Source organism: Engystomops pustulosus, chromosome 7 (genome assembly GCF_040894005.1).
Source record: "Engystomops pustulosus chromosome 7, aEngPut4.maternal, whole genome shotgun sequence".
NCBI classification, from domain to species: domain Eukaryota; kingdom Metazoa; phylum Chordata; class Amphibia; order Anura; family Leptodactylidae; genus Engystomops; species Engystomops pustulosus.
The window spans coordinates 117,073,446-117,094,816 of record NC_092417.1 but is presented as its reverse complement, the minus strand read 5'-3'; the positions used below and the strand labels follow the sequence as shown (position 1 = coordinate 117,094,816).

General features: G+C 40.9%; 1 protein-coding gene across 1 annotated transcript in view; it reads left to right on the top strand.

The window, feature by feature from the left end:
• Positions 1-588: 588 nt before the first annotated feature.
• Positions 589-21,371, top strand: part of ZNF423 (zinc finger protein 423) — a 163,247-nt gene continuing 142,464 nt past the window's right edge. The window contains exon 1 of the mRNA XM_072117661.1: positions 589-1,738. Coding sequence (XP_071973762.1) covers positions 1,699-1,738 — 40 coding nt within the window. The 5' untranslated portion in view covers positions 589-1,698. The remainder of the gene's footprint in view (positions 1,739-21,371) is intronic.

The window sequence follows — 21,371 nt, the reverse complement described above, 5'->3', positions numbered from 1 at the left end:
GCTCCCATTATGTTCCGCGCGGCTGAGCAGATGTGCCCCCTCCTCCCGGTGTCAATTATCTCTCACAGTCCCCGGTCTCTCCTCCGTGGTGCCTCCCGGTATGTGCACTTCCCCCTGTCCTCCCCGGTATGTGCACTGCCCCCTGTCTTCCCCGGTATGTGTGCTGTGACTTGTCCCGTAAAGTGCCGGCCTCCTCCCGGTATGTGCGGTCCTCCCGTACCCGGTCTCTCCTCCTCCCGGTATGTGAGCTGTGACTTGTCCCGTGCCCGGTCTCTCCTCCTCCCGGTCTGTGTCCCCTGTCCTCCCAGTGCCCGGTCTCTCCTCCTCCTGGTCTGTGTCCCCTGTCCTCCCAGTGCCCGGTCTCTCCTCCTCCCGGTATGTGAGCTGTGACTTGTCCCGTGCCCGGTCTCTCCTCCTCCCGGTCTGTGTCCCCTGTCCTCTCCCTGCCCGCAGACCCCCCCCCCCCCCCCCCAGGTATGCGTCCCCTATCCTCCCGTGCCCGGTCTGTTCTCCCCGGTCTGTGTCCCCTATTTTCCCCGTGCCCGGTCTCTCCTCCTCCCGGTCTGTGCGCTGTCACTTGTCCCCGGCAGTCCCCGCCCCCTGCGGCCCCGCCCTCTGCCTGTATTTCCAGCGCTGTCCAGGGCTCGGTGCTGTTGTCTCTCTCAGTGTCTGATTGAGCCCAGGCTGTGCGGGGGCTCCCTGCGGGATCAGAGCGCTCCCCCGCCGGGACTCCACTCCTCACATCCCCCTGCTGGGACTCCGCTCCATCCCCAGCCCAGCCTGGCTTTATTATGTGTGTCTGCAGTGCAGCCCCAGCAGCAGCAGCAGCGGCGGCGGAGAGAGCAGGAGGGGACAGAGCCGGGACAAAGAGCAGCCAGCCGGCCGGGCGGCATGAGATAGGGGATCGGGGAGGCTGCGGTGGATGTACCGCGGCGCATGGGGGCAGCTAGCGGCACCGGAACACGGGACACATCGACCGGAGGGACACCCGAATATAGCGGCACCGACATAGTATTATCCCGGGCAGCTAGAAGTGTGCCAGGAGACGGGACGGATAGATTAGAGGGCACCGATACTGGCGAGCACTAGAAGGGTGCCAAGAAAAATAATACCGGGGCACCCACACTGATAGGAAGACAGAGGGCATGTACTAGGGCAAGGGTGCCAGCTGCCGGGCATATATGAGAGGGCACCAACACTGGCAAGTAGTGCCCAGAGGGAAGCAGAAGTGTGCCAGCCAGGAGACAGCTATATATACGTACAGAGAGTGAAGCAGCTTATTACACGGTGCCAGCTGGAGAGCGGGCACAGCAGATAGTGTTATACGTGAAGTATTAGCCCATTGTGCCCTAGGCTGGACACACAGGTGACAGTGCCAGCGGCGGCCATAGATGCCCAGTCATAACATAATTGAATTCTCTCCCCTCCCCCAGGCGGCTATAGAGAATTTTTCCTAATTTCATCCTGCAGCACTTGTGTGACTACCCCCAGGGCCTGGGGTGGGGGGCATCAGTGCTCCTCCCTCCTCCTCCTCCACCCCCCCTCTGCACCCAAGGGAGTCACAATCCCACACAATAGGAACTTTAACACAATAAGTGAAGGAGACGGAGAAGGGGGAGACTGCGCTGCAACACGGAGCCGGGGAGAAGCCGCCAGGACTTTCACACAAGTGGGGGAGACTTGTGACGAGCCGGGGAGATGTCCAGGAGGAAACAGGCCAAGCCTCGCTCGGTGAAAGGTAAGAGACACTCCATCCAAATGCCCCGGGGTGAGGGGGCAGCGCCCACGGTCCAGGAGACAGATGCTCCGTATCGCTGAGGAAGCCTCTGCTGGGAGGTCGCACCGTAGTCTCGGCCTGTATCCTTCCGCATTGAGCTGCGGCTCTGAGCAGACACGTGGGTTGGAGACAGTCTGCATCCCATTCACTGGGCACAATAAACAGTTCCTCCCTTCACGAGATGGGACAGCCCCATTATGAGCTGCTCACTGCTCTGCACGAAAAGTTTGCCTTTTATTTTGTTTGTTAAAGGGATGCATGGGGGACTCTAGATAGGGACTTTCTGTCTGTCTGTCAATCTATCTATCTATCTATCTCATATATTTCTATTGATTTATGTATCTATCTATTAGACTTTAGAGCTATCTATTCATGATCTGGCTATCCTATATTCATCGTCTTATCTATTATTATCCATGTGTTACTATTATTATCCATGTGTTACTATTATTATTCATGTGTTTTGCTTCACAATTTCAATGGACATCTCATGTAGACTAGAAATACCCTTGGAGAAATTCTGAAGGTATGAAGAAGTAAATGGCAGCAGAGATTTTTCTGGAGTTGCTGTTAAATTCCATGGAAGAACACTCCAGTTATTCTCTTCCCAGCCTGAGATGATCACTTCCCTGGAACAATAGATAGTTTCACTTTTATAGAGGATATAGATGGTGATAACATGCTGTTATCTGGATGTGTCTGTTTATGAGATGTTATCATTTTTGTTATGGTTTTCCTAGAACTTCTTGAAGGATCTTGGAATTGATCATTTATATTCAATTGATCTGTTTATTGGTGAATTTTGATTGTTGTTTAGAGATACTGATGTCTCCTGTGTTATTGTAAGTATATACTATGTGGGAGCTATATATAGTTTATACTAGATGCAGGAAAAGCTGTGTCCTGTCCTCCTATAATACTGGGATTGATAACATTGACTTTGTCTCACTTTGTACTTTAATGTTTATTTGATGTTCGTTGGATACTATTGTAAATATTGTTTTGTTTTTTAGATAAACCCATAATACACTTAATTAGGCAGGTACTGTGCTGTTAGTTAGACAGCAGGATATATGTGTGCCAGCCACATTAGCCTTTAGCCTCAAAATTATTCGAAGTGCTAAACTTATGAGTTGTTCTCTACAATTCAGGAACAACGGTTTCTGTGAATCTTTTTTCTAAAAAGTAGCCTGATATATAACATTCTAGTTTTCCCTAGAAGTTGACACAGCAACATTATTTTGGTATTTGTGTGGTTTTCTATTTGTAAGGAATGTTAACAGTAATCTGAGTAGTAGGAAAACACCAATGAAGTAGTGAGGGGTTGGCCTTCAAGGGGTTGTCCAACAGCAAAAACCTATGCAGGAATTTAAAAAAAAAGGAGTTGCTTCTTAAATTTCCACTGATTCTGCATCGTTCTTTTGCGATTAAGCAACATAGCGATACTGTTAAAAAGCAAACCTAAAACTTGTAGGGGACCACTGGAGCTTGAGCACATGAGCAGTTAGCAAAACCTACTTTGGGTAATTTTTAAGGGTTTTTTGGTAAAACAGTTGCTTCTGACTTTTTCCATAGAAAATAAATTTGAAGGGAACCTGTCACCTTTGCTATGGGCCATATACCTAAAACAATGCCTTATTCATTAGTATATGTGAATTTGATATTTTTCTTACCTTTCCTTGAAAAATCATCTTTTACTCCTTCTTTGGCATTTCAGCTATCCAGTCATGGAGGCAGGGGACCTCCATTCAAGCAACCTCCGCCTCCAGCCGATACTCAGCCTCGGATCACCGCCCCTCCGCTACACCCCTCAACCTGACGTCACAGTATGCCATTTAAATTCCAGCGCATGTGTGATGTCAGTTCAGCATGTGCATCCCCAGCTGGCTTTACAGGTGCATTGTGCATGCGCTGGTACTCGCTCCCACACTACAAACTAAAGGTTTACTGGCACATGCACAGTGCACCTATAAAGACATGGGCCAGCATTGAAGTGATAAGTGCACCATGCATGCACTGGGATTTCAATGGCATTTTGTGGCGCTGAGCTGAGGGGGGTAGTAGAGGGGCGATGATCTGAGGCTGAGTGGGCACTGGAGATGGAGGGAGCTTGACTGCACAACGGAGTTCACCTACCTCCTCTACTATCAAATATCAAAGAAGGAAGAAAAGTAGATTTACAAGAAAGGTTACACGTAGAAGTGTAAGAACATCAATTGGATGCATATAAACTATTGAATAAGGTAGTGTTTAAAGTGTATGGCCCATGACAGAGGTGACAGGTTCTCTTTAAAGATAAACATATCACATAGACTCCTTTAACATTCTGCTTCCTGGAACCTTAGAAGCTCTCTGTGCCCCTACAATGTAGCACATGGTCTTTACATTGAATGGTTCAAAAAAGGTAGTATGGCACAGGCATGTGAATATAGACCTACAGTGAGATTCTTACCTAGAGACATTTTTGGAGGCAACTCCAAATAGTTTGATGTCAAATCAAACATTACTACCTGGCGTGCAGGTAAAGATATGTAGAACAAAATGCAAAAATTATTAAGTAGTCCAATACAGAACATTTTAAGACTCTTACCAAAGCCATACATAATTAGTCCTTTAGATGTGTAAGAATGGAGATGGGCATGGCCAATGCCCGCAGTCCACTCACTGCACCCGCAAGATGGGTTGCTGGGAGAACATTGTTTTTTATATGGCAGTGTGTCTCATTTGTAGGCTTCCCTCTTTTGGACATGTCCCTTTATTTAAATGAATGCCATTATATTTGTGTATAAGATGTCAGACTTTTAATTTTTCGGGGGATAGAATATGAAAGCTTTGGCCTATCTCAAAGAAATTAGTATTGTAGTATGGGAAGTGAGGAAGATATTAGTAATCATCAAAGTGTGCAGTCTGCTGTCATTCACTTAAGTAAGAAGATGGTGGCATTAGCGCCGCAATAATGAAATTACAGTCCATTCCGTCAGCTTTAACATCAATGTGGCTGCTGTCCTCCCCAGATTATGTTTCCGGGGTAACAGCTGTTATGACAGATACAAATTATGGTTTCCATACATGTTTATTGCTGAGTTTTTCTTAAAGTTATCATTACAGAGGCTGCAATTAAGTGAAATATTTTCTCCTGCTGATATGGCCTCCAGTTTCCGTGGAGACACTTAAGAGTTAGGCCAGAAGGCTGAACTAGTTCCCTACAAGAATCCCAAGCACCACATCAGCGATGCGTCTTTTAGGAATGGTTCCTTGTGTGAGAAAGTGGTATTTCTGAACTACGAGCAGACTGTTACTGCTCAACTGGAATGACATTTGTGGTACCAATATCTGTCAGTGTCTTTGTATAAAGCATCTTGAATACATTTTGCCCCCTGGCTGACTCTGCTGAAATGAGGAGCTGATAAAGATACTTATATTTTACTCATAGTAGTGTAACATATTATTTTGCTTTGGTTATTTCACAAAATTTTACCACTTGTAAACTAAAATGGGTTTCCAGTGGGGCAGAGAAATAAATACTAGGGTCTGAATAGGTAAATTCCCTCTTGGGGCCACATTTATCACTTTTGTGCGCCTAAGTGTAGTAGTTGCGCCTAAATTCTGGCGCACTGTTTTGCCAGAAATATCACAAGCTACAACCATCTGTGATAAGTATATTTTCTGCCTCTTATTAATCACTTTACTTACAGTTTAGGCACAATTTTGGCACAGTTTAGGCGCAATGTTAGATTCAGGCACTTACATGTGATCCTGCTACAAGCTCCTCTCTGCTTCTCCCACAGCCCAGAATGAAGATAACACTCACAGCAGCACCCAGGTGTGTGACACCCAGCACCCAGTGACCTCCTCAGCAGGGGCTTCTCCTGGAGGGGATCCCCCAGTGCTGGTCTCCTGCTGCCCCCCTGTAATTCTGCACAGTATCCCCCTCAGACACACTGGTGATACTGTGCAGAATTACATGGGGGACACTTGTATGTAGTATCTGCAACATTCTGCAAAGTTCTTAGCTCTCTTGCTCTGAGCTCAGGAGTTTGCAGAATGTTTTGTAAATAGAAGGTGATGAACTGTAAATAAAGTCTGCAGCTCCTGTCTGCAGTGTATGTAATGTATCTATTATCTGTTCTAGTGTCTGGCTGAGCTCTGCTGCTAGAATTGAGCTGTTCTGCAAAGGGGCTCAGTGCTTTCTTCTCAGGTAACGCCACCTTCGGGCTGGAGTGTTTTTGTGCCCGTTTTGCGCCTAAATGAAAACCTTGCAAGTGATGAATATCATTAGGCGCAGCAAAACATCTGGATTGGTAAGATAGATGAGTGAAAGCTGGTTATTTTTGCTGCGCGGCTAGTTTGGCGTTTAATCGCAAAAATGGTGCAAAAACGGTGTGCCTGAATGAAAAGGTGCAAAAACAACAGAAAAAACAAGTGATACATGTGGCCCATGGTATTTTATTTGGGTAAAATCTGAGGTAGCAACTATTTTGTCTGTTACTATGGTAACAGATGGTTGAGCGGACTTTAGACTACCTCATTTCTCCTCTGCACATGGGAGGAAGCGGTAATCTGAAACCTTCACCCTAGACTTTCTATTACTGGGAGCTGGCTTAGCATGAAGTGGTTTGAGTTACTCTTAGCAATATATTGAAGACCTGCATACAAATAATTTTGTAATATTTTATTTGAATGTGTAGCTTGGAGCAAGAAAAAGTAGATGCAGGGGCTCGTGTTTGTTGTCATTAAAATGTCATATAGGGATCACATGACTTCCATATTGCATATTAAATGGTTTTAAATTGTTTGATGTGTATAAGAAAGGATTAATAATACTTAGTACCCACATTGAGAGAACGGATCCACCCAAAGTCATGGGTCCTGGAGGGAATGGATGTGTTGTGTTGATTTTTCTCTATTGGCATTAGAATTGCACACCTTTGATTCAGTAGGGGTAAGGATATAATCCCAGAGATCCATTTGGAGTCATCTTTCTAAAGATGATGATAGATACCTAACCCCATTATGGTACCTCTGGATTCCATTCTTGTCTGTCATTAGAAGGATCCATTTAAAAAAAAAATATTTTTCTTATTTAAAAAACAAACTAATGTAGAAGAGAATCCTAAGTCTTACTTGGTGCATCACATGTTACTCAATGGATCTTTGATACCAGTAAGAGATCCTTGATGTAATTTTTATCATCCTGATTTTTTCACTGTCTGAATGGAGGTGTTTAGTTATAGTAGTATACACAATGTATTCATTCAAAAACAACAACTCCTCAATGTTTGAATTGTAATGAAACAGGGATAAGAAGAAAGCTGATCACAATAGATCACAAGGGATCATAACAGATCACAGTATAACTGATCAGCCACATGTATTATAGATCCTATGCATTTCTAAATCATGGCACCAGTGCAGGGACATAGCCTAAGTGTAATAAGATGCTTATTATGTATTTGTATTTATTATTTTTTTTAAAAATGGGAAACACTGAAGACTCTGATAGTTCTGGGCATGCAAATAAAGGGAACCCCAGGGTTAAAACTGGGTCTTCCTAGTGACATATGCTGAATGATGTAACGAGAGATGAAGATTAGACGTACCACTTAAACCACTGGAAGATGAAAGAGGAATCATTTTACTCCACAAAGGCACATTACTTGTAAAGAGCTGGGGAAGGCAGCGTGAGTTAATTGGAGTGTTTGTTTTCATCTCTGAATGTGTGTGTGTTTTTTAAGTCTTTATTGCCTGAAGTTAATTGATGGAATTTTGTCTTTTAAATAACCAGCCATGCTTGGTAAATTTGTTTCTAAGAAAATTTGCTTCCATGCATCTTCATGTAAATTGTCTTTTTTATTTTTTAGATATATATACAAATAAATAAATAAATACCATAATATAGAATATTTATTAGGTCCTGTTAACACCAGGTTTCTGAATTCTGGTGCTAGTTACTGTTTTCGAGATTAGAAAAGAAGGTATCTTTAACACACCATGCAGCAGGATTTGTATTTTCTACTATTTGTAAAAGTTCATCTTTGTTAACCCAGCTCTTCAACAGGTCAGGAAAAGGAGTCTACATGCTTTCTATAATGTTTTACTCTTATAGCATAACAATTAAAAAAAAGTCCTGCAGTATAAAATATTAAACACCAACATTCCCTAAAAGCTTACTCTGACTATAATGGGGACTCTTTGGTTTCTGTTTTACCCCCACTTCCATTCAAGTGAGTAGGAGCTGAGTTGCAGTAGCCTGGTACTTCTACTACGTTTTGTTTCCCAACACTATACACTGTGTACTTGTGGATCTGATCCTAAGGAAAGGACATCTAAATCTGCTAATTTTTTAGTCTGTGGGATGTTTGGATGCCATCGACATCCATCATTGGGGTGCATCATCTTTTTACCGCAGTGTATTTTTCCCACAGAACATTGAAAAAAAAAAAACACTTGTGCTTACTTCTCGTATTGCCAGTTCACTGCCTGGTCAAATGTGATCTAAACTTAAAGAGGACCTGTCACCCCAAAAAAAGACCCCCACCAAATATGCCCCCATAATCCTTTCCCCAGCAGCTTTTTTTTATGCCATTTATTAAAAATGATTGAAAATTGATTACCAAATAAGAGGTCTGATCCTCGTATCTTGTGAGCAGCAGTTGGCTGTATTCATGAGGGGGCCGGCCGACACACCCCCTCAGCAGGTACCTTTAAGAATACCCGACAGCAGCGCAAATATTGCACAATCGCTGCCGGCTCTCCGCGATGCGGCCCCAGAGGGGTTTATTCACAGCGCCGGCCAAATATTTATAACATTTGTAAATAAGCGCCCTCATGAATATGGGCGACTGCTGCTCACAAGATACAATTATTTGGTAAGCGGTCGGATCGTTTTAAACAAACTTTCGCAACATAAATTTTTTTATAAATGGCATAAATAGAAAGCTGCTGGGGAGAGGATTATGGGGGCATATTTGGTGGGGGTCTTTTTTTTTTGGGGGGGGGTCTTTAATGGGTTAATTGATGACGTCCTGAAACCAGTAGCCAATCGATGACATTAGTGGGTGACTCTATAATTTTTGCAGATTAAGGTCTTATTTACACAAATGTTTTCAGTTGAGGGTTTGGTAGCTGTATTACATGGAATAAACCTGGCTTCAGGGACGATATTGTAAGCATCATAGTTATATATGATGGAAGAAGTCCTATAGGACAACAGCGTCATACTGAATACATTAAAGTACAGCGCTGTTATCCCACTGCGGGATAACTATAATGCTTAATATGAAAAATCAGTGGTATCCTTCTCAAACCATACTCAAACAAAGGCTCTATTCTTGCTAAATACTTATTATTAAATAGGTACAAAAAGAAATTCCAAGAATCAGCATAAAAAGGATCTGTGATACGAGACGTTTCGACCCTCCCTGGGTCTTTGTCAGTAGTTGCATATAATTCGGTATGGAGCATCCAGCGCCTGCTAAATCGTCACATAACAATATCCTTTTGCAAGTTATTTTGTTGAGGGTGGGGGATTGTAAAATTTACAGTTGAAACAGGTTGCAACGAGGGATAAAAATGAAGGCCTTTTTGATGGATCATGATTTTTTCTTTTTTTGTACAATAGAAGTCAATAGCAACAGGATATGTATTTTATTGCATCCTGTATTACATTTCAACAGGATGGTAACCAGTATTGTGAACCCAGACATATTTAGTCACAGATTTATGTACTATAATCTTCATTACTTCAGAATCTGACACTCCCATGCTTCCCTACCACTTTTCATTTGTGTAATTTATAATCCTGTTTTAGTTTAGTGTGACAAAATAAAATCTGTGTGAATCATATTTACATAGATTTAGCTTTCCCTTTATAATTATAAACACTGTGCAGGGAATATGCCATTATAGCAGAGCTATAGAATATAGATTACCCATTGTCAGTGTTAGATGATGTATATCTTGTGGATCAGTGAAATCGCTGTGATGTTGAGTAATAATTATCAACTGTCGCTGATAAATATAAGTGAGACTTCTAAATCTCTCCAGTTCAAAGAACATTGGAAGATGTGGAATGAGAAGCAGTCGTGCTCAAAATGCTATGAACAGAAAGGAGTCTTCAAGATGAGAATTCTTAGGAATTACTAAAGGATCAGATACAATGAATGGAAATTCTAAGAGTTAGAGAAATTACAAGTTTTTAAATATTTATTGATGATTTGTATTGTTTTTAAAGTGGTTTTCCCATGAAGACAAGATTCCTAAGTATACTCAGGATAACAAAATAACACATTCTCTATTTCACTGATGATTATTAACAAAAATACAACATCCTGTATCTATCAGTCCTGGTATATACAATTTCTGTTGTCCCAGGATCCTACTGTAAATCAAAAGTCTAGGGTCGGGCAGGACAGATTATTCTCCTGTCTGACACTGCAGTGAGCTCTTCTCTGCATCGGCCCCTCCCCTGCATTCCCACACACACAGAGACTGAGAATCCATCTCATGGATCTAATCATCTCTCTCTGATCCGTCTCATCTCTCTTTCTATGTGTCAGATACTTGTGAATGTTCAGAAGCTAAATGAAAGTGTATATAAACCTTTGACTAACTTGGATGAATCATTGGTGTACCCCCAGTCGCACCCCGAGTTGCTTCATTAATTTCTATGGATCTGAGTATGGTGCCTGGCATACTCCGTCAACTCCATAGAGATGAATGGGGCAGCCCGCACATGTGCTACCATCTGCTCCGGTCATCTCGGGGTGCAACAGGGGCACATCAGACCCCCGTTCTGGTGATCCGTGGGGGTTTCACCAATGAGACCCCACCGATCCTGTGAATGGAGCCTAACATGCTTCGTGGGACAACCCCTTTAATGCTAAATTCCTTCTTGCTAGCAAGGCAGTCATAATCTTACTGTGGTCATTATGTAACTGTAAAATGCATGCGATTAAGGATAATTCATTGTGCTGAAGTTTGTTGGTTGTAGTTTTTACGAGGGCGGTTCAATAATTACCGTGTTTGACGACAGAGGGCGTTCCTGAGAGAAGTTGGTGTTATCATCGCGTGCTGCCATCTATCAAACGATGGCAAAACAAATTGCAGACTGATTGAAAGGTTACTTTGGATTTGGCATCCATTTGAGTAAGACGTGTTTCGTGATTTTCGCTAAGATGGAAAAAGAGCAGTATCTTTTGCTTTTTGTTTTTGGATGGATGGGAAAAAATGCGAGGAGATAAAAGCAAAGTTGGATGCTGTTTATGGGGACACTCTACATCTATGACCACAGGTAGATATTGGTTCAACGTGGGCGAATATCCGTTTTTGATGAGGAGCGACAATGACGCCCGGCAGACGTGGTTACCTAGGAAATCATTCAAAAAGTCCACGGCATGATACTCGCTGATCGACAAACGAAACGCAAAATAGCAGAGGCTGTAGGTGTGTCGTCCGGAGTGGCAATTAATATTTTACATGATAAGTTGGCAATAAAAAAATTGTCGGCCCAATGGGTGACGCGATTGCACGCGGTGAATAACAAGCAGATGCGGCTGTTAACTTTGAAGCAGTGTTTGGAGCAATTTATGCGAGATCCGAAGGAGTTTTTGCGTCGAGTTGTGACCGTTGGTGAAACCTGGATTCATCATTACACACCAGAAACTAAGCAACAGTCAAAACAATGGATTTCTCTCAGTGAATCTGCACCAAAGAAGATGAAGACGGTCCCATCGGACGGAAAGGTCATGATAACGATTTTTTTGGGATGCGAACGGCGTCAACCTCAAGGATTTTTTAGAAAAAGGAAGAATGATCACTGGACAATACTACAGTGAGTTATTGGACCGCTTCGACAAAAAATTGAAGGAGACACGGCGCATTTGGTGAAAAAGAAGGTGCTGTTTCAACACAATAACCAGCACATTGTCACCGCCAAAATGCATGAATTGCATTATGAATTGCTGCCGCACCCCCCTTAATCACCCAATCTGGCTCCCTGCAACCTTTTTCTTGTTCCCTAACATGAAGAAATGGCTTGAGTTAAAAAATTTTAGCTCAAACGAGGAACTCATCGCCGAGACAAAGGCGTATTTTGGAGAGTTCAACAAATCCTATTTTTTGGAGGGGTTAAAAAAATGGCAGGATAGTTGGGGGAAGTGTATCTTTCTAAAAGGGGACTATGTTGAAAAAATTTTATTTGAAAAAATGGTGTCTTCATTTCACACAGGAACTTATTGAACCGCCCTCGTACATATGGTCATGCAAGCTTGAAATTGTTAGCATAAAGAGACAGGTCATTTGGTTTATTGGAGTTCTGATTCATTTGAAGTTGTTGTATTTTTATGACCATTAGGTTGTTTTCACAGAAATTTTTTATGTTGTTTTCCAGTGATACTTTTTACTGTGTTTTTTTTTTAAGAAAACAAAATTACAACCAGGCATAACTGCCAGAAAAAAAAATTCTATTTATAAAAGCCACCTAAAATGCAAATGAATGGCCCGAATCGCGTTTTTACGGCAGGTTACCCGAATATTTACGATTTGCGCCGATTTTCCCTGAATTGCCCCAGGTTTTTGTCGTCCGCGATCGGATTGTGGCGCATCGGCGCCGGCATGCAAGCAACAAAAATCGGGGGCATGGCCGAACGAAAACCCGACGGATTTGGAGAAACCGCCGCATTTATAAAAAAAAAGTGTCGCTGGACATGTGCTTACCTGCACCCAGCAATGTATCGTGAACTCCGGTGGAACTCGGACGTCGGAGGAACTGCCTTAGTGAAACGTCGGAATCCACCGCAGAGAACGCGCCGCTGGATCGCGAATGGACCAGGTAAGTAAATCAGCCCCATTGTGTGAAGGAGGCCTTCTTCACTGAGATTTTACATGGCAGAAAATCTTAAGTGGCAAAAACAAAACTAAATGGTGAGGTTTTGATACAGAATTCATAGAGTAATGGATGTGGGTTTACATCAAATCTGTCTTGAAACTTACATTGATATATGTGATTTTAAAAACTGCACCTTAGATCAGTTTATGCTGTTGGTACAGATAAAGAGGACCTTAACAAGTATAAAATGTGAAATCACCCCATTTGAATATTAGCGTTATTTTTTTAAAATACTTTTTCAATAAAATTCAAACTGGTCATGTCATTTAGCTTATTGTACTGGTGACAGGATGTGAAATGTCATTTCTAGAATTGCAGTTTACTGCTTCATAGGCTGTTACACTTTACAGGAGCAATGCCCCCCACCAACTATGTGCTGAAACTTTCTCTGCTGCAGTGAGATTACAACCGGCAGAGGGAGGGGGGACATGCTGATTGGGAGAGGGAGTCTAAAAGCCTGTGAAGCTACAGCACAGAGGGGCTCTGTTAACAGAGTCCTTTCAGCTCATAAGCATCATTGTAAAAGTTGTTGGGACAGTCACCTCAAACTGCTGCGCTGGAAGGTCTCTGCATTGCAACTGTATAAAGGAGGGTTTATGCTGTGAGATCTTATCTACAATCCTGGCTAATAAATGCATTTTTCACAGTCCTGCTGCTACACTTAGTAAAGTATGTTTACTTTACTGTTCTTAAGGCAACATTCACATCTCATTTTCTTCATTCTGCCAGCAGATACGTTTTTAGTACCCGAAACAATTTCTGTATATAGGGCATATTCATTCAGGTCTATGGACAAGACAATTCGCACATATATTGTACTTTGTGCATTTCGTATTGTCCTGCGCATTTGGATTATTTTTTTGTCCTAAAAAAGGTTTTCCGGTGTTTTGTGAAAACTATGCAAATCATATATAGGTTTTTATTAATATGGCAGTATATGTATGACAATCCTTTTTTGCATAGAAAACAATACAAACATTCATGTATATATTATCAAAACGGAGACAAAGAGATAAAAATCCATTCTTTTTTTGTTAATTCTCTGATGGATATGTCACGGTGAGCACCTACAAGATGTTCGTGTAGCCTTACCCTGTCTGGAGCTTTGTACGGACAAAACTGCTGTTAGACTCCCATGTACTGCTTCCACTTTCCTTGCACTTTGCAAAAACAGCTTCAATATGATGAACCCCATTATAGGAATTAGCCATTAATTGTTTAAATGTTGTTGAAACTGATCCCTTTTAATAGACAGGACATCAAACCAATTATATATCCAAGTTATTGCAGAAATATTAGTTTTACCATTTCTTTTACAGTTACTGCTTTTTAAGAAACTTAATGGGACAGATATATCAATACTAGGGGCCATGTTCTGGCTGCACAAATTGGGGACAGATCACAGTCCCCATTACTACCCAGAACACAGTGGCCCATATTTACTAAAAACAATTCAAAGGGGACCAGATTTATGACTTGTGACGCCCATTCTTCATGAATCTGGTGCCCCATTTATTTTTTGGTGCACCTTTAACATGGGTTGTTGATCTTTGCATGTTAAGTGTGGCACATGGTCTGACTGAGCACCAGAAATTTTGTGTCGGGTATAGTGCATCATGCGCCACGAAGTGTTATGTTCACCGCAATTGTTTTGGACACTTCTTAAATACATGTGCAAGCAGTGTGCACATGAAAGAACGTCCGACAGAAAACTGGCGCAGGGGCTTTAGTAAATCTTGGCCAGTGTCTCACAACAACCGGGTGGCCGATCAGCTTGCTATGGTGAGGGGAGGGGTAAGGTACACAATACCTGATAGTCACAGTAGCCAATAGTCACAGTGCCCCTACTCAGTAGCCAATAGTCACAGTGCCCCTACTCAGTAGCCAATAGTCGCAGCTCCCAAATAATAGTCCATAATAACAGTGCCCCCTGTTTGGTTACAGTCCAAAAAATGTGTGAATAAAAACATCAGAAATACATAGCAGGAAAGGTAGTTGCTATTGTTTTTTCCAAAAGCAAATTGCTGGTGAGTGCTTTATAAAATCTTGATATGTCATTTTTGGTTTCTGATAATATCAAGACAAATCACATTCAGATTAATGCATTATAAATACTTTCCTTGTTTGTGTGCATCTTACTTCTAGTCTTAGTACTCAACCAGCAATTTTTGTATTAAAAAGGAGAAAATATCCAACTCTATATTAATTTAAGGAAGACATTAATTTTAATACCTTTTTCTATGTAAATGTCACGGCTATGTAATCTATACTTTGGTCAGACCACCTCTATTGTGCGGCGTCTGGCATCCACCAGGTCACTTAATCTGCATGAAGCTCTGATGGAATAGCTACATAATTTCAGATCATCTTGGTAATGGCGCTGGACCCAGCATGCAAACAGCTTGCAAGGCCTTCGCTCCAGGTTATTAGCACAACTGTTCTGAGTAGAATTAGAATAAAGCCTTTTCCTTGCCATAAAAGGTTTGTATCAGGTGACAGCGCACTCTCGGCTGGTCTTTATGAAGGCCGACAGGACTCAAGTGTCGGTGCTAAACCACCTGTCTATATTGCAGTGAAGAATAGCAGAAAATGTATGCGTCTAGAAGGTATTTAACTCCTTCACCACATAGAGAATATGGACAGTATATAACACAAGGTGATCATGTTTATCTTATTATCCTGAGTGGAAGCTGGTTATAGTCATTCGGTCAAATGAAATGGGCTTTATAAACATCTGCTTAACAAAACTGCCCCATGTTCAGGGTGCCCGCGTGCATGTAAAATATAAGAAAAAATGCTATTTTTAGTTGTTTAGAAACAATATGTTCCTTGTAGGTTCCAAGAACAATGTTTTAAGCCAAAACTACTAGATGCATTCAAAATTGAAAGCTTATGAATGTAAATATAAAAAAGACATCAGATTCTGTAATTTGATATAAATTTTGGTTTATTATAACATGGAATGAAGAATAGAAGTAGATGGTTCATTGTTTATCTAGTGCTGCTCTTTAGAAACATGTGATTTTAGTGGACTCATGTAGTACCTAGTTTCTCATTCATGCAAGTATAAACAGATGTGGCCATTGACCATGTTAAATGATGGAACATGCTACTGGGATTTTCTAATAGTGAGCCTTGGTATGAAATACAAATCTATCCACGACTTACCTGAAGTCATTCTGCAATCATTGGTCCCAGTTGCAATAGTTGTATGGTAGATGATTGAACAAGCAAGTATTGTTAGTTTCCTTTTTTTAAAAAAAACATTTCTGGTCCTGGTTCTTAGTCCTCCCAAATTTGTTCTTCTGGGTCTAAACTTAGTGTCCATAGTTAGGAGGTAAAGAGGTGACCCACAGGGCTTAATGTTAGGATTCAGTATCAGGACAGAACATGGCAGGACCCTTGATTATTGCAAAACTGATGCTAAGTAAAGCATTTTGTGAGACCTGTGAAATAATGGGATCTCTTAATGGATTGTTCATGATTATAATGTAATTAGCAAAATATGTGCAAAAAAAAATAGCACCAAAATAATAATGAAAACTGATCAGAATTGTTAGGCTTTTATCTACTTAAGAGGCATACAACCCAATCTTCCAGCTCTTTTCTAGGCAGTCTCTCTAATATACGCCTGAAGCACAATTGATCCTCCTTGCCTTTATATTACCAGAGCTCTTCATTTAAGTCTGATCGATCTCCCTTAATATGCATTGTAAATATTTAGCCGGTGTAAATATTTCATGATATTGTTTTTCTGACACGTATAATGAAGCCCAAGGAAAGGAATAGTGAGGTTTATACTTATTATTAAGATGTTGAATGGTTTTAATGTATGTGCTGAAGGGTTTACAAACCTTCTGTTAAATATATCATATATATGGTGTCTCCAACTGTACTATGTCATCACATGATACACATGTTTATAGGATTGTCTTCAAACATTAGGCTTATTTGGTTATTTTTCTTAAACATTAATATTATTTTATTGAAATTCATGCTTATTAGCGCATTTTTTGTAGGATGGACAGCACTGTAAATCCTAATTTGGATGGGTCTTTTTGAAAACTAAGGTTGATCATAGACATTACATATATTTGGCCAGTGATGGGGAACCTTTTAGAGGTTGGGTGCCCAAACAGCAACAAAAAACCTGCATACTTTTTGCAAAGTGCCAACACAGAAATTCAAGCAGTAACTTATTGCAATCTTCTTGCGCCGTACTATACCACAGCATTTAATGGGCCTGGGTGCAGCAATATCTTTGACAAAAGGAGAGTTCATTTGGATTTCCATTGGAGCTTCCCTTGACCGCCTCCTGAACGGGAAGGTTCAAGGGTTGCACAGAAGGAGCTCCAATGATAGCCTAACCCTCTCCACACCTCCTCCTTCTTGTAGTCTCAGGTAGACCGGAATGCTTCACATTAAAATACTGCTAAGCATAGCAAGTCCTGAGACTGCAGGAGGATCCCTGTCTGGTGAACTCTGCCATGGGGCAACAACCTGAGTGCCCACTGAGAGGGCTCTTGAGTGCCACCTCTGGCACCCGTGCCATAGGTTCGCCACCACTGTTTTAGGTGATCATATCACAATATTAAATGAGAAGACCCTTATGTTGGGCTGCTGTTGAAGTTGAAATATAAGAAAAGCTTATCATTATTGGCCAACAGGTATTCTGTTTCGGACCCGGATCATCCCCAAGCCTAATGTAAATGCATGTGGACATTTGTTGAATTAAGTTATTCAGTCCCAAGGTTATGTACAAGATTCTGTAGGTTTGTTCTTAAATTTAATTTGTATGTAAGTCGGAACTCGTGGATTTTGTATTTGTATTTTTCATAATTTTGGACTGTTATTGGAACAAGGATTATAAAGAGTCATTGCAGACACCATAACACTTCTGTTGATCATTGCAGCCTAGGGCTAAAGAGCTTTAAATTACCAACATTCATAGAGCTTCACAAGAGGTCACAGTGGGCAGCAAGGTCCATAACTAGGGGTCGTCTATAATGCGTGTGTTCTTAAGTCGGGGCCTTTGTGTTTGTTTGCATATTGAATGATATTTTCTTGAATTAATTTTCTATATCTATAGAGAAACCTAAGGCCCAGGTTCCACCTGAGTTCAGACCTCTGTTATTATTTCATGTCACTAAAACGATAACAACAGATGTTTAACTGATTCATAAAAATGTCCATTGACTTCTTTGGACTTTTAATGGTTTCCTTTAGTTTCCATTTTTACCACTTCCCACTAGTTTTTTTTTTACTAGTGGTTCCCCTATTTGAGCATCAAATTGGATAGGATCTGCAACAATTATGCAGAGCATGTATGATCTGGGCTTAAGGATGCATTCATAAGACCTTATGGGGGTCGTACATATGTTCCCCATAGACGGCAATGGCCAGATGGAGCGATACCACTTAGTACACAGGGAAAAGATAGACATGTGTTTACAGCTCGTGTGCCGTGCATTTCTATGGAGAGGGGAGAGGTTTGTGTAAGTTCAGCCTAACATCTATGCATTACATCTTAATGGAGGTTTCCAGGATTAGATATTGTTAGATGATTAGCGATATTGGCCTTGTACTTCCACCATCAGCTACCAGGGGCATAGGATATGTAAAGTTTGTAGAGCCAGACTGAGAATGGCTACTACTGCTCATTTCCAATTCAAGTAGAGGGCATCTTTGTTCTTTTACCCTCGGAATAGTTGATGTCCACTTGCATGTGCCTTCACCAAGATTTCTAAGTTGTTGCTGTTAGGTGTAGAGTGGTTGAGAACAAGCACATATGCAGTGTTCAAGGATATTATAGGTATTTAGTAAATGTATTCTGCCCCAATGGACAGTTACTTTTTGGTACTTAGCACATTTATGTTTTCAGTTTGTATTTATAAAAAGTCACGTGTCTTCCTCATAATATTTTGACCCATGTGAAAATTCATATTGTTCGTAATGAGTCTGTTTTTCCATGAACAGCTTTACAGTCTGTAGTCCCCCATAGTTACCATCTTTTTCTCTGAATCATCATAAACTTTGATGTTGTTCTCCTATTTATAGGCCTGTCTCCTGGGATCACTGTCCCTCGATACTCTGGTCCTGCGTAGGTAGTATGCCATCTGGGAGTTTCTTGGCTCCGCAACCCAATTTTTCCTTGGTTACAAAGTCAAGAACAGTCATGTCTTTATTGCATATTTCTCTGTGGGATATCTTTCCTAACCAATGCTAATTCCTTTTGGTGAATGCAAATGCATGTATGTTTATATCATACAAACTGAGGGAGGAGTAGCACATAATATACAGACTACCACAGCGGCAGCAGAAAAAAGTAGTTGTGTCATTAGTTCTGCCTCCTTTGTGACAATAGAAGATCTCCGACCATGTAAGTTCTGTATGTCTTGCCTTAGTTTTCATTTTCATGTCACATTACATGTAATGGATACAACTTTACTGGTTTTCTCTGGCAGATGTATCACTTGAAAGCATACTGGTAGATTATTTGCATATAGTTATGATAAGTGTGAGCTAGAAAAGAGGCCTCATCTATTTATTGTATGTAGAAGGCAATACTAGCAATGTTTGCTACTAAACATTCTTGTGCCTAAGACTTTATGAGTAGGGAGGCAGTATTATATGCTTCCCAAAGAAATATATAACCTTGATTTTGTGGGGTACTTTCTATTGTATATGATACCCATTTCCATCCTAAGTGGGCCCTATAAGCAGCAGCCTCTGGGGAACATAAAAGTTTCAGAAGGTGAAATATTTGGCTGAAATAATGATTTCATAGTGATTTACCATTACCCAAATTGTGGTTCTCTTGGCTTCTGCTTCATCTATGCAAATGTTTACTTACAAGACCTCAATTTTATACACAGAATTTGATACACAGGTAAATCACGACCCCACTCATCTTCCTGACCAATGACCCCATAACACCTGTGCAATAGGATCCCAAAGAAAGGATTTTAGAGTCGTCAAATCAAAGTTATTTTTACTTTTTTTCTGGAAAATATGGGTTGTAGAATAAGACCTGCACGTCCCTAGTACAGAAAAGTTGATAATTATAGATCATTATCTGTTCTCATTAGCATTGCGGCTTACACTTATAAAAGGATCATGCTTTATCAGATGGGAAAGCTGGGGTTCCAGTCTTCTAACTGCATGAGGTTGCACTTTTATTACCATCAAAAATACCACAAAATCCCTGAACACAAGGGTAGATAGTGTCTAAATCAGGTAGTGATCGGAACAAAGCCAAAACTGTCGGTAGTAAACTACCAGGCGTGCATCAATGCAAATTTTAAGTAAAGAGTAAATGGTGGTAGTCCCTCTGATTTTAGTTGTAAAGTGGCTTAATAGTTATACTATACTAAAATCACTTTGAGTGTGAACGGAAGGAAAATAAAAACCTTAAAGTGTTAATATTGGAACCTTCCATTGTGTTTTATGTGTGTTGCACTGAACTGAACCAGCATCTGTCTTTTTGGAAGAAAGCTATGGAAACAGTTTTAATCTCAGAATTGGCTGTGTGTCATTTACTTCCAGAGATTTCTCCTTCTTGTTAGGACGCATTTCCTCTTAGGACAGGATCTGCAAAATACATTTCCGCCATATGCGTCCTGTAGCTTTTCATCTCCTCTTTTCTAAGCGGAGGAGCCGAATGACGGGAACTGAGTTCAGAGCAAGAACGGTGTTAAGAAGCCAAAATAAGTGTTTTTTCTGCCATGTCATAGACATTCTGGGTTGCAATAATTCACATAAGTCGTGCAAATAATATACCAATATTTTGCAGGATTCAACAATTAGTCAGTTAGTTGAAAAATATTATTCACTTAGTGAAAAGTATTTACAAAGAATAGTTTCCACATCTTATATAAGCCTGGAAAGAGTGGACATGATATGAGGAAAAGCTACAAAGGCTCCTGAATGTCATGTAGGTTATTCTTTTGATGGAATTTTTACTTTATGGATTAACCCTATTGCATGGAAAACTAGAGCAATAGTAGAAAGTGTGCATGGTGAAGGATTTATACATGGCCAAGGAAAGCTAAATGCTAACCATATTGGAGGCTGTTACATGAACATTCTTCTCCTTTGTCAACAACTTAACAAATAAGAGGATTGTAGTCTTTAGGGAAAAGTTTTGGTGAACAATGCGAAGCACGGAATTATTCATCATAGTGCACTGGATTACATTATAAAACACAGACTGTCGTATAACTATGCAGTTTTCCTGCATTGGTAACTGCATTTCCAACTATATAAGTATATATACTATCCATTCTTTAAAATCTTGCTCCACAGCAGTATGGGGTTACCAGGAGCAACCCTTCTAAATTTTAAGAGAAGTCGTATTTGTGAGCAGGAATTCAACGTTGTCCAATCTTATAACACATCTATAATACAGTGTAACAGTGTAAACTTTCTCATATAATAAAAATTAGAAAACAATAGAAAAATACACACCTAAAAACTCTCCCCTCACGCTGCCATTAATTTTCTTGTTGAAGTCCAGCTGCTCCTGTGCTCTCTAGGAGATCGCCTGTCCGATATCTCAGGTTGATTACACGCTGCTCCCCGCTGCTCCTGAACAGCAATAGCCTTGATTTCTGCTTTTGTATTATTACAGCAATTAGTCCATGTGCATGAAAGAGTCTGCTTCTTTACTCTGGCCAATTAGAGGTGGCATCCATAGTGGTATTTTTA